General features: G+C 42.9%; 1 protein-coding gene across 1 annotated transcript in view; it reads left to right on the top strand.

Moving 5' to 3' along the window:
• The first annotated feature begins 9,244 nt into the window (after positions 1 to 9,244).
• The window catches only part of LOC115149923 (lysine-specific demethylase phf2), a 57,298-nt gene continuing 45,258 nt past the window's right edge, over positions 9,245 to 21,284 (top strand). The window contains exon 1 of the mRNA XM_029692724.1: positions 9,245 to 9,845. Within this exon, the coding sequence (XP_029548584.1) occupies positions 9,748 to 9,845 (98 nt within the window). The 5' untranslated portion in view covers positions 9,245 to 9,747. The remainder of the gene's footprint in view (positions 9,846 to 21,284) is intronic.

The following is a 21,284-nucleotide window of genomic DNA, read 5'->3' as shown; positions in this document are numbered from 1 at the left end:
GGAGGGGGAAGTGGAGGAGGGAGTGGAGGAGAGGGAGGTAGAGCAGCTGAAAGGTCAGGTCATGGAGGTGAGAGAAAGCAGGGCTGTGAATATCCAACCAGAAAGTGCCTTTAGCAGCGACTCCAAGATGTGCAATACTAACCCTCGCCTAAATGCACTAAACGCAGACGGCGCCTGTCTCAGAGACGCAGCAGAACCTCTAAGCGCAGCCGCCTCTGTCTTACAAACAGAAGAGTAAATAAAAACAAAAAAATATAATGTTTTTGTAGAGAGGGTGAAGAACGAGTGAGAGGATGTAAGGAAGCGCTACAGTCACTGTTCCATATTGTATGCATCCCAAACAGCTCCCTAATATAAGTGCAGTAGTTTTGACCAGAGCCCCCTGGGGGTTATACTTCCCATAGGCCTCTGATCTAAAGTAGTGCACGACATGGGTAATAAGGTGCCATTTGGAATACATCTATATTTTTCCTCTCTGTAGGGAAGATGAAATTCAGACGCCCTTTTTTTCGACCATGTCAACCAGATTTAAAAAAACAAAACAAAAAACCCAGAATGATGAGGATTTCTCCTTTTTAAACGAGAGATAAGAGCAGACCGGTTCTAAACAGAATATATACTACTAACTAGTGGACTGGCCCAGTCAGTCCACTCCACTCTCTCTCCACTGATATCGACGTGATACGACCATGATTTGTGTCCCAAATGTGACACCCTATTCCCTATATATATATATATATATATATATTTTTAGTGCACTACTTTTGACCAGGAACCATAGGGTTGACAATTAGACTCTGGTCAAAAGTAGTGCACTATGTAGGGAATAGGGTGCCGGTCTCAGACTGGTAAAGAGACAGGTACTTTCTGTCCTTTTTGCTTAAGATAATACTGAAGCCGAAACTTAACAATGCTTTCGTCTCTTTTTACTTCCTTATAGGTTAAGATGCTCCTCCAGTATGTACTTGGCATCATATATTTGCCATTTGTAACTTTGTTGTCACAGTAAATAACGTTTTGAGAGTTTTAACAACAGAGAAGCAGATGGAGTCACAGGATGCTTCCCTAATGGCACCCTAGTCCGTTTTATAGTGCACTACTTTTTGACATGGATAGATGAAAAATTTGATTTATTTGATCATTTTTAAAAACACAACCACATGTGGATAATGCATTTAAAAATCATGAAAACGTATTTCCATTTTGATCCCCTTATTAAATAAAAACAACAAGTAATTGAAAAATAAAACTAGGTTACAATAGTAGCTACGACCAGTCTGATTTAAATCGGCTAAATTAGTATTATGTAACTTACATCAAGTCTGAGTTCTTCTTGAAGCTTCCAGCAGATGGTCATGAGAATCTGGATGTTCATAGCTGTACGGTAGATGGTCAGAGGAGATGGTGGTGTCTCTGGTCAGAGGAGGAGGAGGTGGTGTCTCTGGTCAGAGGAGGAGGAGGTGGTGTCTCTGGTCAGAGGAGGAGGAGGTGGTGTCTCTGGTCAGAGGAGGAGATGGTGGTGTCTCTGGTCAGAGGAGGAGATGGTGGTGTCTCTGGTCAGAGGAGGAGGAGGAGGTGGTGTCTCTGGTCAGAGGAGGAGATGGTGGTGTCTCTGGTCAGAGGAGGAGGAGGTGGTGTCTCTGGTCAGAGGAGGAGGAGGTGGTGTCTCTGGTCAGAGGAGGAGGAGGTGGTGTCTCTGGTCAGAGGAGGAGGAGGTGGTGTCTCTGGTCAGAGGAGGAGGAGGTGGTGTCTCTGGTCAGAGGAGGGGGAGGTGGTGTCTCTGGTCAGAGGAGGAGGTGGTGGTGTCTCTGGTCAGAGGAGGAGGAGGAGGAGGTGTCTCTGGTCAGAGGAGGAGGTGGTGGTGGTGTCTCTGCTCAGAGGAGGTGGTGGTGGTGTCTCTGGTCAGAGGAGGAGGTGGTGTCTCTGGTCAGAGGAGGAGGAGGAGGTGGGGGTGTCTCTGGTCAGAGGAGGAGGTGGGGGTGTCTCTGGTCGGAGGAGGAGGTGGTGTCTCTGGTCAGAGGAGGAGGAGGTGGTGGTGTCTCTGGTCAGAGGAGGAGGTGGTGGTGTCTCTGGTCAGAGGAGGTGGTGGTGGTGTCTCTTGTCAGCATGTCCAAGGGCAGGTAGGGAGTCCCATGTCATCAAGGCGTCCCTGTAATCTGCAGCTTCTTCCTCTGTATTGGGGCTCTGCGATGAAGTTTGATCTTCCCTCGGAGTACAGCCCACAAGCCGTCCCACTGACAACTCGGCGTGCATAGCCCACAGTCCTCCTCTTGGGTCACCTTTGGTGGAAAACCAGCCATGTCACCCTTGATACAAGTCAGTATGTGACGTCCATCTATGTCTGAGGACGTCGAGAGATGACATGGAAACCGGCCACTAGGGGCAACAGTGAGCGCTGTTACCTTCAAGTAGGTTTCGGTTTTGCTCGGGCGTTGTGGATGGGGATGGTGAATGGGCGTAAACTTGATTCAAAAGGTTGCAAGTTCGAATCCAGCGATAGAAAGTTGTTTTGGATATTTTAATTTTAAACCTACCCCAAACCTTTACCCTTTCCATTCAGAGTTAATGCCTAAAGTTAACCTTAAACACTTCAAAATTTGATGTTTTGGAACAACTTCAAAATTTGACTTTTCAGAAAAAATTGATAAACGTCTAATTGTGACGTGAGACTGAGAGCGAGTTGGGAAAACAACCCAAAACCAGTAGGTTTAATCTGAATAAAACACCTGCTAGCATTTTAATACATTAATGAGAAGGAATACAATTCATGATATCAAGACTTGATCTGCACTCATGTAGCTATTAAAATAAAATAAAACGTTTGTAAAAAAAATATATATATATATTTACATAAAAGCGATTTTAAATGTGTACAGAATTTGCATGAGCTCTCTGCCTAGGCTGCCACCAGGCGCCATGGCAACTATAGATTGAAAGTAATAATAATTGATTCAACTTTAATAGCTATTCATTACATACAGAAATGTTACTGCTGTAGAGAAACAACAACAAAAAACCATCATTAATCATCATGAATAGATTGATTGGTCAAGAGACCGAAGGTTGAGAAAGTTCATGGCTTCAGCGGAGGGAGGAGGTGGTTAAAAGGGAAGAGCAGGCAGCACGTTGTCGTCATGGTGTCTTGCCATCCATGTTGTCTGTGTGCTTCGTTGTAGGACTCTAGTCAAATTAAGTTAAAGAGATCCGTACTAAAGCCACTGGACTAGCTAGCTACTGCTACCAAAAATACAGCACCCACTTGGGTGATGCTATGGCAGTCACCAGGCGCCAGAAAGCACACCACACTTCAATAGTAATCCAGGAGTAGCCTTACAATTTGTGCCCTGTTTACATCATGACGTATTTCATTACGCCGCCCTACTTCATTTTCGATATCGTTCCGCTACAGGACCGAGTAAATACATTTTACATTTTAGTCATTTAGCAGACGCTCTTATCCAGAGCGACTTACAGTAGTGAATGCATACATTTCATACATTTTTCCGTGCTGGCCCCCCGTGGGAATGGAACCCACAACCCCGGCATTGTAAACACCATGCTCTACCAACTGAGCCACACGGGAAATAGGGAGGGTTTCCACAATGCAAGACTAGATGGCTCGTCCAGGGATCGCATTTATTTCGGGAGATTGTAAAAATATGGCCTTTTCGTTCAAGACAGGGGAAACATATTGTTTCAGTTAATTTTTCCTCAACTTGTTTAATCAAGCTAGATTACACCGCAGCTAGCTAGCTAGCTAAAAGATAGGCTATACTGTAGCTAGCGAACCTCCACCTAAAAAAAAAAAACATCATTACCATCATAAAAACTAAACCCATCGTGTTTTTCGAGGGGACTGAAGACGTACAGTTTGGAAATATTCAAAGTATGGCGGTGTCCATCTTGCTACTGAGCCGTTTAACCTCAAGTGGGCGTTGCGATTCCACTTTGTTGTGGACGGTCCCCGTTCAAATGAATGACATCAGGCTCAATTTAGCAGTGCCTACGGTTATTGTGAATTTTGGCATTAGTCCTCCATACAGTCATGGCCATCTGTCATCTCTGTACACATGTTTTCAGGCTTCTCTCCATCCTCAACCTCCGGACAGTTGGCGTAATTGAATCAAAACATTGCATGCTAGCCAGCTAACATTAGCTAGCCATAAAACTAACCGACAATTTCAGTCTTGAAAATGTGCTGGATTCAAACTATTCAGACTACAATAATAAGCTAAATCAATAGTTAATTCGTAAATGTTTTTTAGGTGAAAAATGCTATTAAAAACAGTTAATTATTACAAATATTTACAAAATGTACAGGAGCTCTGCTTAGGCTGCTACTAGGGCACCATGGCAACTATAGTAGTGCACTATAAAGAATAGGATGCCATTTGGTACATACACACAGTCCTCCTGGAGTCATCCCAGTCCTCCTGGAGTCATCCCAGTCCTCCCAGTCAGAGCCAGTAGGATATATAAATACAGGAAGTATTCATATCCCTTGACTTTTTCCACATTTTGTTTCAGCCTGAATTTAAAATAGATTATGAAATGTTTTGTCTCTGGCCTACACACATTACCCCATTATGTCAAAGTGGAATTATGTGTTTTTTTTATTTTTTATTTTAATGTTTACAAATTCGTTAAAAAATGAAAAGCTGAAATGTCTTGAGTCAATAAGTATTCAACCACTTTGTTATGTCAAACCTAAATAAGTTCAGGAGTAAAAATGTGCTTAACAAGTCACATAATAAGTTTAATGGACTCACTCTGTGTGGAATAATAGTGTTATTCATGATTTGTTTCAATGGCTACCTCATCTCTGTACCCCAACACATACAATTATCTGTAAAGTCCACAGGAGGTTGGTGGCATGGGCTCGTGGTAATGGATGGAGCGAAATACCTGGAATGGTATCAAATACATGGTTTCCATGCTTTTTGATGCCATTCCATTTGCTCCGTTCCAGCCATTATTATGAGCCAGCCTCCACTGGGAAGGTCCCTCAGTCGAGCAGTGAATTTTAAACACATATTCAACCACAAAAACCAGGGAGGTTTTTCAATGCCTCGCAAAGAAGGGCACCTATTGGAAGATGGGTAAAAAAATAAAAATGGAGACATTGAATATCCCTTTGAGCACGGTGAAGTTATTAATTACACTTTATACCCAGTCAATACAAAGATAAAGGTGTCCTTCCTAACTCAGTTGCCGGAGAGGAAGGAAACCGCTCAGGGATTTCGCCATGAGGCCAATGGTGACTTTAAAACAGAGTTTAATGGCTGTGATAGAAAACTGATGATGGATCAACAACATTGTAGTTACTCCACAATACAAACCTAATTGACAGAGTGAAAAGAAGGAAGAATGTACAGAATAAAAATATTCCAAAACATTCATCCTGTTTGCAATAAGACACTAAAGTAAAACTGCAAAAGATATGGCAAAGAAATGAACAGTTTGGGGCAAATCCAACACATCACTGAGTACCACTCTTCATATTTTCAAGCATGGTTATGGCTGCATCATGTTATGGGTATGCTTGTCATCAGCAAGGACTAGGGAGTTTTTTAGGAGAAAGAACAGGCAAAATCCTAGAGGAAAACCTGGTTGTCTGCTTTCCAACAGACACTGGGAGATAAATTCACCTTTCAGCAGGACAATAACCTAAAACACAAGGCCAAATATACAGTACACTGGAGTTGCTTACCAAGTGGCCTAATTACAGTTTTAATTTAAATCGGCTCGAAAATCTATGGCAAGACTTAAAAATGTCTGTCTAGCAATGATCAACAACCAACTTGACCTAACTTGAAGAATTAAAAAAAAATAATAATGTGCAAATATTGTACAATCCAGATGTGCAAAGCTCTTAGAGACTGACCCAGAAAGACTCACAGCTCTTAGAGACTGACCCAGAAAGACTCACAGCTCTTAGAGACTTACCCAGAAAGACTCACAGCTCTTAGACTTACCCAGAAAGACTCACAGCTCTTAGAGACTGACCCAGAAAGACTCACAGCTCTTAGAGACTGACCCAGAAAGACACACAGCTCTTAGAGACTTACCCAGAAAGACACACAGCTCTTAGAGACTTACCCAGGAAGACACACAGCTCTTAGAGACTTACCCAGGAAGACACACAGCTCTTAGAGACTTACCCAGGAAGACACACAGCTCTTAGAGACTTACCCAGAAAGACTCACAGCTCTTAGAGACTTACCCAGAAAGACACACAGCTCTTAGAGACGTACCCAGGAAGACACACAGCTGTAATCAATGCCAAAAGTGATTCTAACATGTATTGACTCAGGGGGTTGAATACTTAGCAATATATAGTAGTGTTTTCTTTTCCATAATTTAAAATTTTTTACAAATGTTAGAATTTTTCTTCCACTTTGACATTGCAGAGTATTTTGTGTAAATCATTGCCAAAAAACAACAAACACATCACAATTAAATCCAATTTAATCACACTTGGTCACAAAACAAAATGTGGAGAAAGTCGAGGGGTGTGAATACTTGCTGAAGGCACTGTATGTTATATACCATTAGGTCCTATACGTAGCAACAAGGTTATATATATAGGGCTCTGATCACAGTGGTTCCTTATTGTGTTCAGATCTGCAGACGTTTCAATGATGAATTACGGTAGTAGATTAAATCCCCCCCCCTACATCTTTATTTACCTAGCCTATATGTTATACTTTAGCTATTATTAAAAAGAAATAAACAGTTATTTAAAAAAAAAACGAATCAAAAAGATGCTTTAAAAAAAAAAAGTTCTTCAACCAATCAACCCTGATGTGCGTCAAACCGCCATGCGTCAGCGAACAAGGAGGTTTCTCTGACGATTAAACACAGTTCCTACTTCTATCTGTTTCAACTCAACTTTCTGCATGGGTCCACCATTTTAAACGGTGCGTAGTTACGATGCATGTTGTCCTTTCCCCTCCTTCCTGACATAGAGAACTGGCTCGTCTAAATACAGAGGTTAATAGTCAGTGCTGGTATAATTGTTATAGTCACCAATCAAATTATCTACTCTAATTTTTTTTTTTTTTTAAATGTATCGTGATATTGGATTTAATCAACAACAACAACCAGAAACTAGACTACATATATCTATTCTATTATATTGTTAATAACCCTGGTGTACTACTCCTTAACTGTGCTCTGTTGCCGTTTTCTGCTACATTGATATTAGTAAAGACATTTCTCTGGATTCTCTTTAATTATGGAACTATATTTCCCTATGTGATGCACTACTATGGAATGCTGGGAGATTCAGCATCACCTTTTTTTTTTTTTTTAAATGTTTGACTATTTTTAAAACATATTGACTTTTACTGTTCTCTGTTGCCAGGGGGACGGAGAGTTGTGATTATGGGTCCAGTGCGACTCTGGAAAGTAGTGTTTCCTTAGGGGGCCCTGGTCAAAGGTAATGCAATGCATAGGGAAAAAGGTGTCGTTTGGGACACAGGCATATATATATACAAAAAAAAAACCTGTTTTTATAAAATGCTTTGATTTGAACAAGCCCCTTTTATGTAGCTTGAGATGTGTTGGCACGATGCCTGCCCCTTCAGAGAGACTTCAGCATCAAGTACATTTGGATATTTACTTTTAGTGTTTAACTCAAGACTTATTGTATTTCTGTTACCAGAATCATTAAATAACTACTTTTTTCCCATGTAATTCTCCTGAAGCTTTTCGTCACAATTTAGTGAACAGAGAAACGGTGTGCCCCCCCCCCCCCCCTGCAAGAGCTATATAGGATGTATGTAAGAGCTATATAGGATACCTTGACGTAAGTTGACAAGAATTTTCTGCCTAACTCATGGGGTTGGAAGAGAATGAACTACTGTTGAATTAGAGATTGGTGATGATTGAGTGTGGTGTATTTGAAGGCAATTGAATGCAACTTACAATGCTTAATAAAAGTATATTATTTTAGTATAATTTGCTTTTTTTATTATCATATAATACATCATATCTGTTTTTTTTTTTGTGATCAATCTTTGACATTATGATACAAGTCAACAATACACCACAGTAATTCTGTTGTTATCACCGACAGGGATCGACCCCTGACCTTGGTAGCAGATTCATTCATAATAATACAATGTATCCATGTCATTTAAATGTACAGTAGCTATTCACAGCAATCCACTGTAGCTAATTCAGTCAGAGAAACAATCGGATGACTGTAATTTAATCTGCATTGGCCTCTGGAAAAGTAAATTACACTTCAAACCAGTAATTATAATTTCAGTCTGTACCCTGTTTGATCTCATAGTGTCTGTAGTCCAAGATGTACTCATAAGGAACCTACTATTATTGCTTAAGGTCCAAGGACCTTGTATGTTCTTCTCAAGAGGTAGACTGAGTCTGACAGTTAAATATTCCATCTCAACGTGAATCGATTATCAATTAAGGTACGTTTCTAGAAACATAAAAAACCCTTAACTTTCATTTCACATTAAAAAAATAATAATTTCACAAAGGAAAAAAATATACACTTTAACTGCACTGTTACAGCCGGCGCGTTTCTGGAGACCTTCCGTTATTAAACCCAGGTTAGGAACATGGTAATAAAGGTCACAGGTGGTCTGTCTAACATCTGTCTGTCTTAATAAACTCGCTGTAACATGGAGATATGGGCGCATGGAAGCACAAACACTAACCCTAGAAATGCGTATCAATTCAACCTTTTTCTTTCTTGCTGAGATATGAAAGATCATGTTGTTATGCTTTTAAAACCCTTACTGTAAAAACGATAGGTGTTTAATAATGTTCAGACCGAGCTTCAGGAGGGGGGTTAATAAAACCCCCCAGAACAGAAGACTCCTTCATCCAGAATCAAAGTCATGATCAAGTGTATCAATACCACCTACTGGAAAATACTGTCTTTTACTTCATTTTGATCCATCACTATTAGTAGATTTAATAAAGTAATACATTCTGAAATTGATAATTACATTTGTATTTTATTTAAAAAAAAATTGTTCCATGCAGCTCAGAGTATAAATATCAGGAGAATAGCGAGATAAACAGTTGATGTGATCTTTATTTTTTATTAAATAATATATTTATGTTAATTAAAACGGATTGATATAAAACGAAAATCTAGGTTTATATAGATGGATGCATTATAATCATGATAACGGATTGACTCCATCTCTTCTCCGTTATGTCCCGCGGTGATACCGACACAATCTGTATATTATTAACCCGAGCAGGTAAACATTTCTCTACCGACAACCGTCCGAACGAACGAACGCTTAACGATTTCCAACGTCCCGGGATCCCCGCTGAAAACAGCTGCACCGTTTTTTGTGTTGTGTGTGAGATTCATTCATCAGCGGAGAGCGACGGTTTTCCACACTGACGTAACAGACATATTACAATACAACCGGAATAGATTTGTGTGGTCGGTTTTCTGAGCGGTTCAATACTGTACAGCGACCAGGGAGCAGAAGAGAGAGAGAAGAAAAAACACAATGATGCACTTCAACAACATTATGGACCTCGGCGACACATCAGAAACACGATAAAAACACACCTCAATGCAACATCGGCGGATGGCTGGATTTATTTTAGGAGGATTGAAATTACTGTCCATCGGAACGGAGTATCTTGTGTGAGGTTTAGATACAGTGTTGCAGGAGAGTTGCAGCTGCCCGGTTTCTCTCTCTCCTCTCCCTCTCTCTCTCTCCTATCCGACGTTGTTGTGAATGATCAAACATGGCGACTGTACCAGTATATTGCATCTGCAGACTGCCCTACGACGTTACCCAGTTTATGATCGAATGTGACGCCTGCAAGGACTGGTTTCACGGAAGGTAAACGTTTTAACGTGTCTGGGGGTGATGTTGTGTCCGTTTTGCACGGTATTTAACAGGGTGTTTTATTTTTGTTGTTACTGTTTGATAGTTTGTGTGTTGATCACATCTGAATCAGCACAACAGCGAGGCCGCTTCAACAAGGAGGAGTTAGACATGATTCTGCTGTGACATTTAGCGCAACAACAAAACTATTTTTATTCCCCTCACCAGCAATATAGTCATTTTAATATTTAACTCGTGTGTTCGGGTTATTTCCTTTTGTATTTACATGGTGATTTGTGCAGCTGTATCTCGTGTGGCTACAGTAGCATTGTTATGGCGAAGCGGCGACGGACAGAACGGAGCAGAAAACCGACATCATGTTCAACATGTCCCGCCGTTATTAAACTCTCATCATAAAACTCTCTTTTATTACTCTTTTATTGCTCGGTCACGTTGTAAAAACGTTGAGAAAAGCACGACCCCAACTCTCCTCTGACAATAGCCCGCTTCCCTTCCAGCCAGTTTGAATTTCAGCCCTTTCATAGCCGAATAACTCAACTCCACCATTTATAATGGAGTTGAGCCAGCGACTAGTCTGAGCGGACTGGAGTTGAACCCTTACAGAAAGAGACTTTATTATTATAATATATATTATTTTAAAAGACGGATATCAGCAGCCAGAGAACAGCTGATATTTATCCAGGATAATGTTTAGTTTGGCTGCTGAAAATCCCTGGTTTCTTTATAACTTTCATTGTATTTTGACGTCGGATCGCCGCCCTCACTAGTCGCGGCTCAACTCCGTTTAAACGGCGCGGTTGCGTTTAGTCGGATGGTCCGTTGATACACGTCGCAGCGTTGCTTTGTTGACCGTCTACATTTTTACTGGGAAAATGTGCAAATGTACTTTTGAAGGTTACATCTCCACGTCCGTGTATTTGAAACGACTCTATTCGCCGATAAAAAAATAATGGAAGTCTGCCGCGTTTTTTTGTTGCTCCGTTTCGTTTTTGTGATGTCGTCCTTTGTACGTTTTAATGTCTCACTACAGGGCAACAAAAAAAACCTTTTTACTAATGTTGGGAATCAGATCATTTTCTATTTCCATCACTTATTGCAAACAGAAAATGAGTAAACAGGCGTTTGAAATGAAAGGGAGATATTTACGCGCGGTAACGTTAACCGTTCAGTACAAGGCTGGATATAATGTATAATTCCGTGACCTGCTACGATCTACTGTCTCACCGGACCATCATCCGTTTACAACAAAATACACCGCTAAAATCATCCATGCGACTCTAGCGATGCCAAATTATTCGCGTGAATATCACGAAACTTGGCGGATAGGAGCAATGCGGGTCCACCCGGAGGTCTCGGCTGAGATATTCAGCTTATTTATGGCTGATGATGAGGATGATGATGATGATGGCACATTAGCTATTGTCCCTAGATTGACACTGTTGAATGTAGTAGCCTAATAACCCATAATATAGTCTCTATAATTCACTCTTCATACTAACGGGTTGCCCTTACAGAACTAACTACAATATTAAACTACTATTCACCTGTCTGTCTCTCTGGTAGTTATTCACCTGTCTGTCTCTCTGGTAGTTATTCACCTGTCTGTCTCTCTGCTGGTAGTTATTCACCTGTCTGTCTCTCTGGTAGTTATTCACCTTTCTGTCTCTCTGTTAGTTATTCACCTGTCTGTCTCTCTGGTAGTTATTCACCTGTCTGTCTCTCTGGTAGTTATTCACCTGTCTGTCTCTCTGGTAGTTATTCACCTGTCTGTCTCTCTGGTAGTTATTCACCTGTCTGTCTGCTGTTAGTTATTCACCTGTCTGTCTGCTGTTAGTTATTCACCTGTCTGTCTGTCTCTCTGTTAGTTATTCACCTGTCTGTCTCTCTGTTAGTTATTCACCTGTCTGTCTCTCTGGTAGTTATTCACCTGTCTGTCTGTCTCTGCTGGTAGTTATTCACCTGTCTGTCTCTCTGGTAGTTATTCACCTGTCTGTCTCTCTGGTAGTTATTCACCTGTCTGTCTCTCTGCTGTTAGTTATTCACCTGTCTGTCTGCTGTTAGTTATTCACCTGTCTCTCTCTGCTGTTAGTTATTCACCTGTCTGTCTGTCTCTCTGCTGTTAGTTATTCACCTGTCTGTCTCTCTGTTAGTTATTCACCTGTCTGTCTCTCTGTTAGTTATTCACCTGTCTGTCTCTCTGTTAGTTATTCACCTGTCTGTCTCGCTGTTAGTTATTCACCTGTCTGTCTCTCTGCTGTTAGTTATTCACCTGTCTGTCTGTCTGCTGTTAGTTATTCACCTGTCTGTCTGTCTGCTGTTAGTTATTCACCTGTCTGTCTGTCTGCTGTTATTCACCTGTCTGTCTGTCTGCTGTTAGTTATTCACTTGTCTGTCTGTCTGCTGTTAGTTATTCACCTGTCTGTCTCTCTGGTAGTTATTCACCTGTCTGTCTCTCTGGTAGTTATTCACCTGTCTGTCTGTCTCTGCTGGTAGTTATTCACCTGTCTGTCTCTCTGCTGGTAGTTATTCACCTGTCTGTCTCTCTGCTGGTAGTTATTCACCTGTCTGTCTCTCTGCTGGTAGTTATTCACCTGTCTGTCTCTCTGCTGGTAGTTATTCACCTGTCTGTCTGCTGTTAGTTATTCGTCTGTCTGTCTCTCTCTTAGTTATTCACCTGTCTGTCTGTCTGCTGTTAGTTATTCACCTGTCTGTCTGTCTCTGTTAGTTATTCACCTGTCTGTCTCTCTCTTAGTTATTCACCTGTCTGTCTCTCTGTTAGTTATTCGTCTGTCTGTCTGTCTGCTGTTAGTTATTCACCTGTCTGTCTCTCTGTTAGTTATTCGTCTGTCTGTCTCTGTCTGTCTGCTGTTAGTTATTCACCTGTCTGTCTCTCTGCTGTTAGTTATTCACCTGTCTGTCTGTCTCTGCTGTTAGTTATTTACCTGTCTGTCTCTCTGCTGTTATTCACCTGTCTGTCTGCTGTTAGTTATTCACCTGTCTGTCTCTCTGCTGTTAGTTATTCACCTGTCTGTCTGTCTCTCTGCTGTTAGTTATTCCCCTGTCTGTCTGTCTGTCTGTCTGTCTGTCTGTCTGTCTGTCACTAGTACATGATTCAATGTACTGGAAAGACTGGGACTATTGGGAAGACTGGGACTATTGGGAAGACTGGGACAATAGGGATGACTGGGACTATTGGGAAGACTGGGACTATTGGGAAGACTGGGACTATTGGGATGACTGGGACTATTGGGAAGACTGGGACTATTGGGAAGACTGGGACAATAGGGATGACTGGGACTATTGGGACTATTGGGATGACTGGGACTGTTGGGACTATTGGGATGACTGGGACTGTTGGGATGACTGGGACTATTGGGAAGACTGGGACTATTGGGACTATTGGGATGACTGGGACTGTTGGGATGACTGGGACTGTTGGGACTATTGGGATGACTGGGACTATTGGGAAGACTGGGACTATTGGGATGACTGGGACTGTTGGGACTATTGGGATGACTGGGACTATTGGGAAGACTGGGACTATTGGGAAGACTGGGACTATTGGGAAGTCTGGGACTATTGGGACTATTGGGAAGACTGGGACTGTTGGGACTATTGGGAAGACTGGGACTATTGGGAAGACTGGGACTGTTGGGACTATTGGGATGACTGGGACTGTTGGGAAGACTGGGACTGTTGGGACTATTGGGAAGACTGGGACTATTGGGATGACTGTTGGGACTATTGGGAAGACTGGGACTATTGGGATGACTGTTGGGACTATTGGGATGACTGGGACTATTGGGAAGACTGGGACTATTGGGAAGACTGGGACTGTTGGGACTATTGGGAAGACTGGGACTGTTGGGAAGACTGGGACTGTTGGGACTATTGGGAAGACTGGGACTATTGACAGTAGAGCAATGTGTTCATGGTAGACACAGTAACCTGGTCTGGCCTGCAGCATCAAGCTAAACCAATATGGACAGTTTCTACACTTGATCATATATCTAGACCAAGATGAGATGTTACACTGAATTGATGTAAGGTGTAGGTAGCGTTTCCCTTATCAGTTTTACCCGTGGTCGTTTACCCGTGGCCGTTTACCCATGGTCGTTTACCCATGGTCGTTTACCAATGATCGATTGTTTACCCGTGGTCGTTTACCCATGGCCGTTTACCAATGATCGTTTGTTTACCCGTGGTCGTTTACCCATGGCCGTTTACCAATGATCGTTTGTTTACCCGTGGCCGTTTACCCGGGGTCGTTTACCCGTGGCCGTTTACCAATGATCGTTTATTTACCCGTGGTCGTTTACCAATGATCGTTTGTTTACCCGTGGTCGTTTACCCATGGTCGTTTACCCGTGGTTGTTTACCCGTGGCCGTTTACCCGGGGTCGTTTACCAATGATCGTTTGTTTACCCGTGGTCGTTTACCAATGATCGTTTGTTTACCCGTGGTCGTTTACCCGTGGTCGTTTACCAATGATCGTTTGTTTACCCGTGGTCGTTTACCCATGGTCGTTTACCCATGGTCATTTACCCATGGCCGTTTACCCATGGTCGGTCGTTTACCCATGGTCATTTACCAATGATCGTTTGTTTACCCATGGTCGTTTACCCATGGTCGTTTACCCGTGGTTGTTTACCCGTGGCCGTTTACCCGGGGTCGTTTACCAATGATCGTTTGTTTACCCGTGGTCGTTTACCAATGATCGTTTGTTTACCCGTGGTCGTTTAACCGTGGTCGTTTACCAATGATCGTTTGTTTACCCGTGGTCGTTTACCCATGGTCGTTTACCCATGGTCATTTACCCATGGCCGTTTACCCATGGTCGGTCGTTTACCCATGGTCATTTACCAATGATCGTTTGTTTACCCATGGTCGTTTACCCGTGGTTGTTTACCCATGGTCGTTTACCCGTGGTCGTTTACCCATGGTCGTTTACCCGTGGTCGTTTACCCATGGCCGTTTACCCATGGTCGGTTGTTTACCCATGGTCATTTACCAATGATCGTTTGTTTACCCATGGTCGTTTACCCGTGGTTGTTTACCCATGGTCGTTTACCCATGGTCGTTTACCCGTGGTCGTTTACCCATGGTTGTTTGCTCATTTTGTATTGTTTAGTCAGATATCAGTAGCGTGTTGCTTGGCTTTTCCCGTAGCCTGCAGTCTACTGTCTGTGTTGTGTCTGGCTGCTCTCCGTGCATCATAACATTCTGTCATAATGACGTGATTTACAGCTTGTCACTGACTGCATATAAAGCTGCTGTGAACTATATCTTTCAGATCAGACATGTTATTGTCTTGTCAGATTAGAGTAGCGTTTTGCTTTCGGTTTCCAACCCTAAAATAGAGCTACCGTTGTTAATTCTCCTGGACCTTTCAGTGGGGAGTGAGACAGGCTAGGTTGATGTCTGCTGAGTCTGGCAGCTCTCAGTAACATTGCGTCATACCTTCTGTCATAATGAATAAGGCTGTTATTTACATGTATTACAGGTTATTGCTGCAAATTAAAGAGAGATGAACCATCAAGGCCGATCTCACACGATACTCATGTTGTAATTGGTGTGTTAATGAGGTCTAATAAGATATGAACCCGGGTCTCCCGTGGGGGGGGGGGGGGGGGGGGGGATAAACAACGTCTTGACCATAAGACCGAGATAAATTTGTCGTATGTCTTGTGGGTACGCGCACGTTGAAGTCGTAGGTGGGGGCTTCATCATCATCACGTCACCATGAGCAACCCGCGACCGACTCGTGTCCACTACACCAATTTGTGGTGAACGTCTACAATTCCTTAAGAAAGTATTCACCTTTTGACTTAAATCTGTCTCAGACGTGTTTACTGATATTTGTCAGTTAAAATGATTAGTCAGATGTCTCAGAAAATGCAGTTTTTATAATATTTACAGGCTTAGTTGTTACAGCCTGTAAAATATATAGAAATTTCTCATTTACATAAGTATTCACACCACTGAGTCAATACATGTTAGAATCACCTTTGGCAGCGATGACAGCTGTGAATCTTTCTGGGTAAGTCTAAGATCTTTGCACACCTGGATTGTACAATATTTGCACATTATTTTTTAATTATTCAAGTTAGGTTAAAACTGTAACTCGGCCGCTCAGGAACATGCACAGTCTTCTTGGTAAGCAACTCCAGTCTATATTTGGCTTTATGTTTTAGGTTATTGTCCTGCTGAAAGGTGCATTTGTCTCCCGGTGTCTGTTGGAAAGCAGACTGAACCAGGGTTTCCTCTAGGATTTTGCCTGTGTTTAGCTCTATTCCATTTCGTTTTATCCTAAACAACTCCCTAGCCCTTGCCGATGACAAGCATACCCATAACAGCCACCGCCATGCATGAAAATATGAAGAGTGGTACTCGGTGATGTGTTGTGTTTGCCCCAAACATAACGCTTTGTATTCAGAACATAAAGTTCACTTCTTGGCCCTATTTTATGTCGTTTTACTTTAGTGTCTTATTGCAAACAGGATTAATGTTTTGGAATATTTGTATTCTGTACAGGCTTCCATCTTTTCACTCTGTCATTTAGGTTAGAATTGTGGAGTAACTACAATGTTGTTGATCCATCCTCAGTTTTCTCCTACCACAACCATTAAACTCTGTTTTAAAGTCACCATTGGCCTCATGGTGAAATCCCTGAGCAGTTTCCTTCCTCTCCGGCAACTAAGTTAGGAAGGACACCTGTATCTTTGTAGTGATTGTGTGTATTGATAAACCATCCAGTGTAATTAATAACTTCACCATGCTCAAAGGGATATTCAATGTCTGCTTTTTATTTTAACCCATCTACCAATAGGTGCCCTTCTTTGCGAGGCATTGGAAAACCTCCCTGGTCTTTGTGGGTGAATCTGTGTTTGAAATTCACTGCTTGACTGAGGAACCTTACAGATAATTGTATGTGTGGGGAACAGAGATGAGGTAGTCATTCAAAAATCATGTTAAACACTATTATTGAACAGAGTGAGTCCATGCAACTTATTATGTGACTTGTTAAGCACATTTTTACTCCTGAATGTATTTATGCTTGCCATAACAAAGTGGTTGAATACTTATTGACTCAAGACATTTCAGCTTTTCATTTTTTATTCATTTGTAAACATTTCTAAAAACATATTCCACTTTCACATTATGGGGTATTGTGTGTAGGACAGGGAGGCGCCGTGGGCCAGGGAGGCGCCGTGGGCCAGGGAGGCGCCGTGGGCCAGGGTCGGGCCGTGGGCCAGGGTCGGGCCGTGGGCCAGGGGCGGGCCGTGGGCCAGGGGCGGGCCGTGGGCCAGGGACGCGCCGTGGGCCAGGGACGCGCCGTGGGCCAGGGAGGCGTCGTGGGCCAGGGAGGCGTCGTGGGCCAGGGACGGGCCGTGGGCCAGGGAGGCGCCGTGGGCCAGGGAGGCGCCGTGGGCCAGGGATGGGCCGTGGGCCAGGGACGCGCTGTGGGCCTGCAGGAGTTGAATACCTTGGTGAATGTAGTATTTTTGCTGAGAACAAGATGAAGCTCATGTTGTTTTTATGTTGGTCTGCACTGAAGCATTGATAAACAAACACTAAACTGCAGTTTGGTGCTCTGCCTTGGGTCTGTAGTTCGCTGCTCTGCCTCGGGTCTGTAGTTTAGTGCTCTGCCTCCCGTCTGTAGTTTAGTGCTCTGCCTCGGGTCTGTAGTTTAGTGCTCTGCCTTGGGTCTGCAGTTTAGTGCTCTGCCTCGGGTCTGCAGTTTGCTGCTCTGCCTCGGGTCTGTAGTTTGCTGCTCTGCCTTGGGTCTGTAGTTTGGTGCTCTGCCTCGGGTCTGTAGTTTGGTGCTCTGCCTCGGGTCTGTAGTTCGGTGCTCTGCCTCGGGTCTGTAGTTCGGTGCTCTGCCTCGGGTCTGTAGTTCAGTGCTCTGCCTCGGGTCTGTAGTTCGCTGCTCTGCCTCGGGTCTGTAGTTCAGTGCTCTGCCTCGGGTCTGTAGTTCAGTGCTCTGCCTCGGGTCTGTAGTTTAGTGCTCTGCCTCGGGTCTGTAGTTTAGTGCTCTGCCTTGGGTCTGCAGTTTAGTGCTCTGCCTCGGGTCTGCAGTTTGCTGCTCTGCCTTGGGTCTGTAGTTCGCTGCTCTGCCTCGGGTCTGTAGTTTGCTGCTCTGCCTCGGGTCTGTAGTTTAGTGCTCTGCCTCGGGTCTGTAGTTTAGTGCTCTGCCTCGGGTCTGTAGTTTAGTGCTCTGCCTTGGGTCTGCAGTTTAGTGCTCTGCCTCGGGTCTGCAGTTTGCTGCTCTGCCTCGGGTCTGTAGTTTGCTGCTCTGCCTTGGGTCTGCCTCGGGTCTGTAGTTTGCTGCCCTGCCTCGGGTCTGCCTCCGGTCTGCAGTTTGCTGCTCTGTCTTGGGTCTGTAGTTTAGTGCTCTGCCTCGGGTCTGTTCTGTCATCCAGTCAACACATCTATCACATGCTGGATCAGATTAGGAGTGCTGATCTGGGATCAGGTCGCCCCTGTCCATGTAATCTTATTCATTGTGATCTAAAAGGCAAAACTGATCCTAAATCAGCACTCCACCACTTTGCAGTTGAAGTCGTAGCTTAGTTTTTCTGTGTGTTTCAACTGTGTTCACGTAGCTTAGTATTTCAGCTGTGTTCACGTAGCTTAGTGTTTCAGCTGTGTTCACGTAGCCAAGTATATCTGTGTATTTCAGATGTGTTGGTACAAATAAAATGTTATTCGTCACATGATTAGTTAACAAGAAGATCTAACTTAGACTAACAGTGAAATACTTATGGCTCCTTCCCAACAATGCAGAGATAACCTTTTTTATAATAGAGAAATAACACAAGGAATAAATACACAGTGAGTAATGATAACTCGGCTATATACACAGGTTACTAGGACCGAGGCGATGTGCAGGGGTACGAAGTACAGTGAGCTCCAAAAGTATTGGGATCATGACATGTTGTTTTTGGCTCTGTACTCCAGCGCTTTAGATTTTAAATGATACAATGACTATGAGGTTAAAGTGCAGCCTGTCAGCTTTAATATGAGGGTCTTTTCATTCATATCGGATGAACCGTTTAGAAATGACAAATGTCCAGAAAACCAAAAATTACTAAACAAAATTACGTGTCTATAACAGTCATTCTTTTATTGGACTAAAATGCTCTGATTATCATGACGCTTCACTTGTGTGTCCCAATCATCAGATTACTTTCGCTTTGTCTTCCAACAGCATGCGGGAGGAAACAGCGCAATAGCCGCTGAATCAGGAATTCCCCAGGGTAGTTGTTTAGGCCCCTTGCGTTTTAACATTTTTACTAATGACATGCCACTGACTTTGGTTAAAGCCATAGTGTCTATGTATGCGGATGACTCAACACTATACACGTCAGCTACTACAGCAACTGAAATGACTGAAACACTTAACAAAGAGCTGCAGTTAGTTTCAGAGTGGGTGGCAAGGAATAAGTTAGTCCTAAATATTTCAAAAACTTAAAGCATTGTATTTGGTCAAAACTTATTGATACAACAGTAGCTAAGATGAGAAGTCTGTCCATAATAAAGTGCTCCTCTACCTTCTTAACAGCACTATCAACAAGGCAGGTCCTACAGGCCCTAGTTTGGTCACACCTGGACTACTGTACACTACTGTGTACATCCAAGGGCCAGTCGTGTGGTCAGGCACCACAAAAAAGGACTTAGGAAAATTGCAATTGGCTCAGAACAGGGCAGCACGGCTGGCCCTTGGATGTACACAGAGAGCTAATATTAATTATATGCATGTCAATGTCTCCTGGCTCAAAGTGGAGGAGAGATTGACTTCATCACTACTTGTATTGGTGAGAGGTATTGACATGTTGAATGCACTGAGCTGTCTGTCTAAACTACTGGCACACAGCTCAGACAGCCATACATACCCCACAAGACATGCCACCAGAGGTCTCTTCACAGTCCCCAAGTCCAGAACAGACTATGGGAGACGCCACAGTACTACATAGAGCCATGAGTACATGGAACTCTATTCCATATCAGGTAACTGATGCAGCAGTAGAATCAGATTTAAAAAAACATATAAAAACACCTTATGGAACAGCTGGGACTGTGAAGCAACACAAACATAGACACATGCATACAAACACGATAACATACGCGCTATACATACACACATACACATGGATTTAGTACTGTAGATATGTGGTAGTGGTGGAGTAGGGGCCTGAGGGCACACAGTGTGTTGTGACATCTGTGAATGTATTGTAATGTTTTTGCTTTAATTTTGCTGGACCCCAGGAAGAGTAGCTGCTGCCTTGACAGGAACTAATGGGGATCCATAATAAACCCCAGGAAGAGTAGCTGCTGCCTTGGCAGGAACTAATGGGGATCCATAATAAACCCCAGGAAGAGTAGCTGCTGCCTTGGCAGGAACTAATGGGGATCCATAATAAACCCCAGGAAGAGTAGCTGCTGCCTTGACAGGAACTAATGGAGATCCATAATAAACCCCAGGAAGAGTTGCTGCTGCCTTGGCAGGAACTAATGGGAATCCATAATAAACCCCAGGAAGAGTAGCTGCTGCCTTGGCAGGAACTAATGGGAATCCATAATAAACCCCAGGAAGAGTAGCTGCTGCCTTGGCAGGAACTAATGTGAATCCTTAATAAATACAAAACTGCGACATGAATAGGCTATATTCAGGAGCCTTTTTCCCGGTATAGCCCCCGTCCCCTAATCTGCAGGGTGAGATCATAAATAAGCTGCTACTGAATGTTTCAGAGATATGAAGTTATGATACTGTGTGTATTTCAGCAAAATGTTCCCAGTCAAACAACCAATAATACTGCACTATTCTGGTTCTGTTCCCAGTCAAACAACCAATAATACTGCACTATTCTGATTCTGTTCCCAGTCAAACAACCAATAATACTTCACTATTCTGGTTCTGTTCCCAGTCAAACAACCAATAATACTGCACTATTCTGGTTCTGTTCCCAGTCAAACAACCAATAATACTGCACAAATATTTTTTTCTGTGTTTGGTCTGGACTGCGTTTCTCACCTGCAGCGAACGGCACCATGGTATGAATTTAATTGGACCGGGACCATCTGAACCACAGTGTTGTTTAATGCACTCCTGAAAGCGGATAGAGTGCTCACACCAGTCCAAACGAACCAAACTAAGGCTTGGAATTAACCTCTCCAAAATAAATTTGGTGTGAAAGCCCCCTCAGTTAAAAACCCTCTAGAGTCTAAGCCGGGGGAGGACAAAAATGAAAACACAAAGCAGACTAAACTATTTGTTCCCTTTTAAAAACCTGCTGTATGTAAAAATATTGCATACTTATAGCTTGGAAAATAAATGGATGTCAACATTTTTGTTTTCCTACATTAGAGCTGTTTTCCTAAAGAAATGAAATGTGTTTTGTTTCCTTGCCACGATACTAACCAGTATCACTG

Source organism: Salmo trutta, chromosome 16 (assembly GCF_901001165.1).
Source record: "Salmo trutta chromosome 16, fSalTru1.1, whole genome shotgun sequence".
Classification (NCBI taxonomy): Eukaryota; Metazoa; Chordata; class Actinopteri; order Salmoniformes; family Salmonidae; genus Salmo; species Salmo trutta.
Note: the sequence above shows the minus strand (reverse complement) of the source record. Positions and strands in the feature narration are given on the sequence as shown.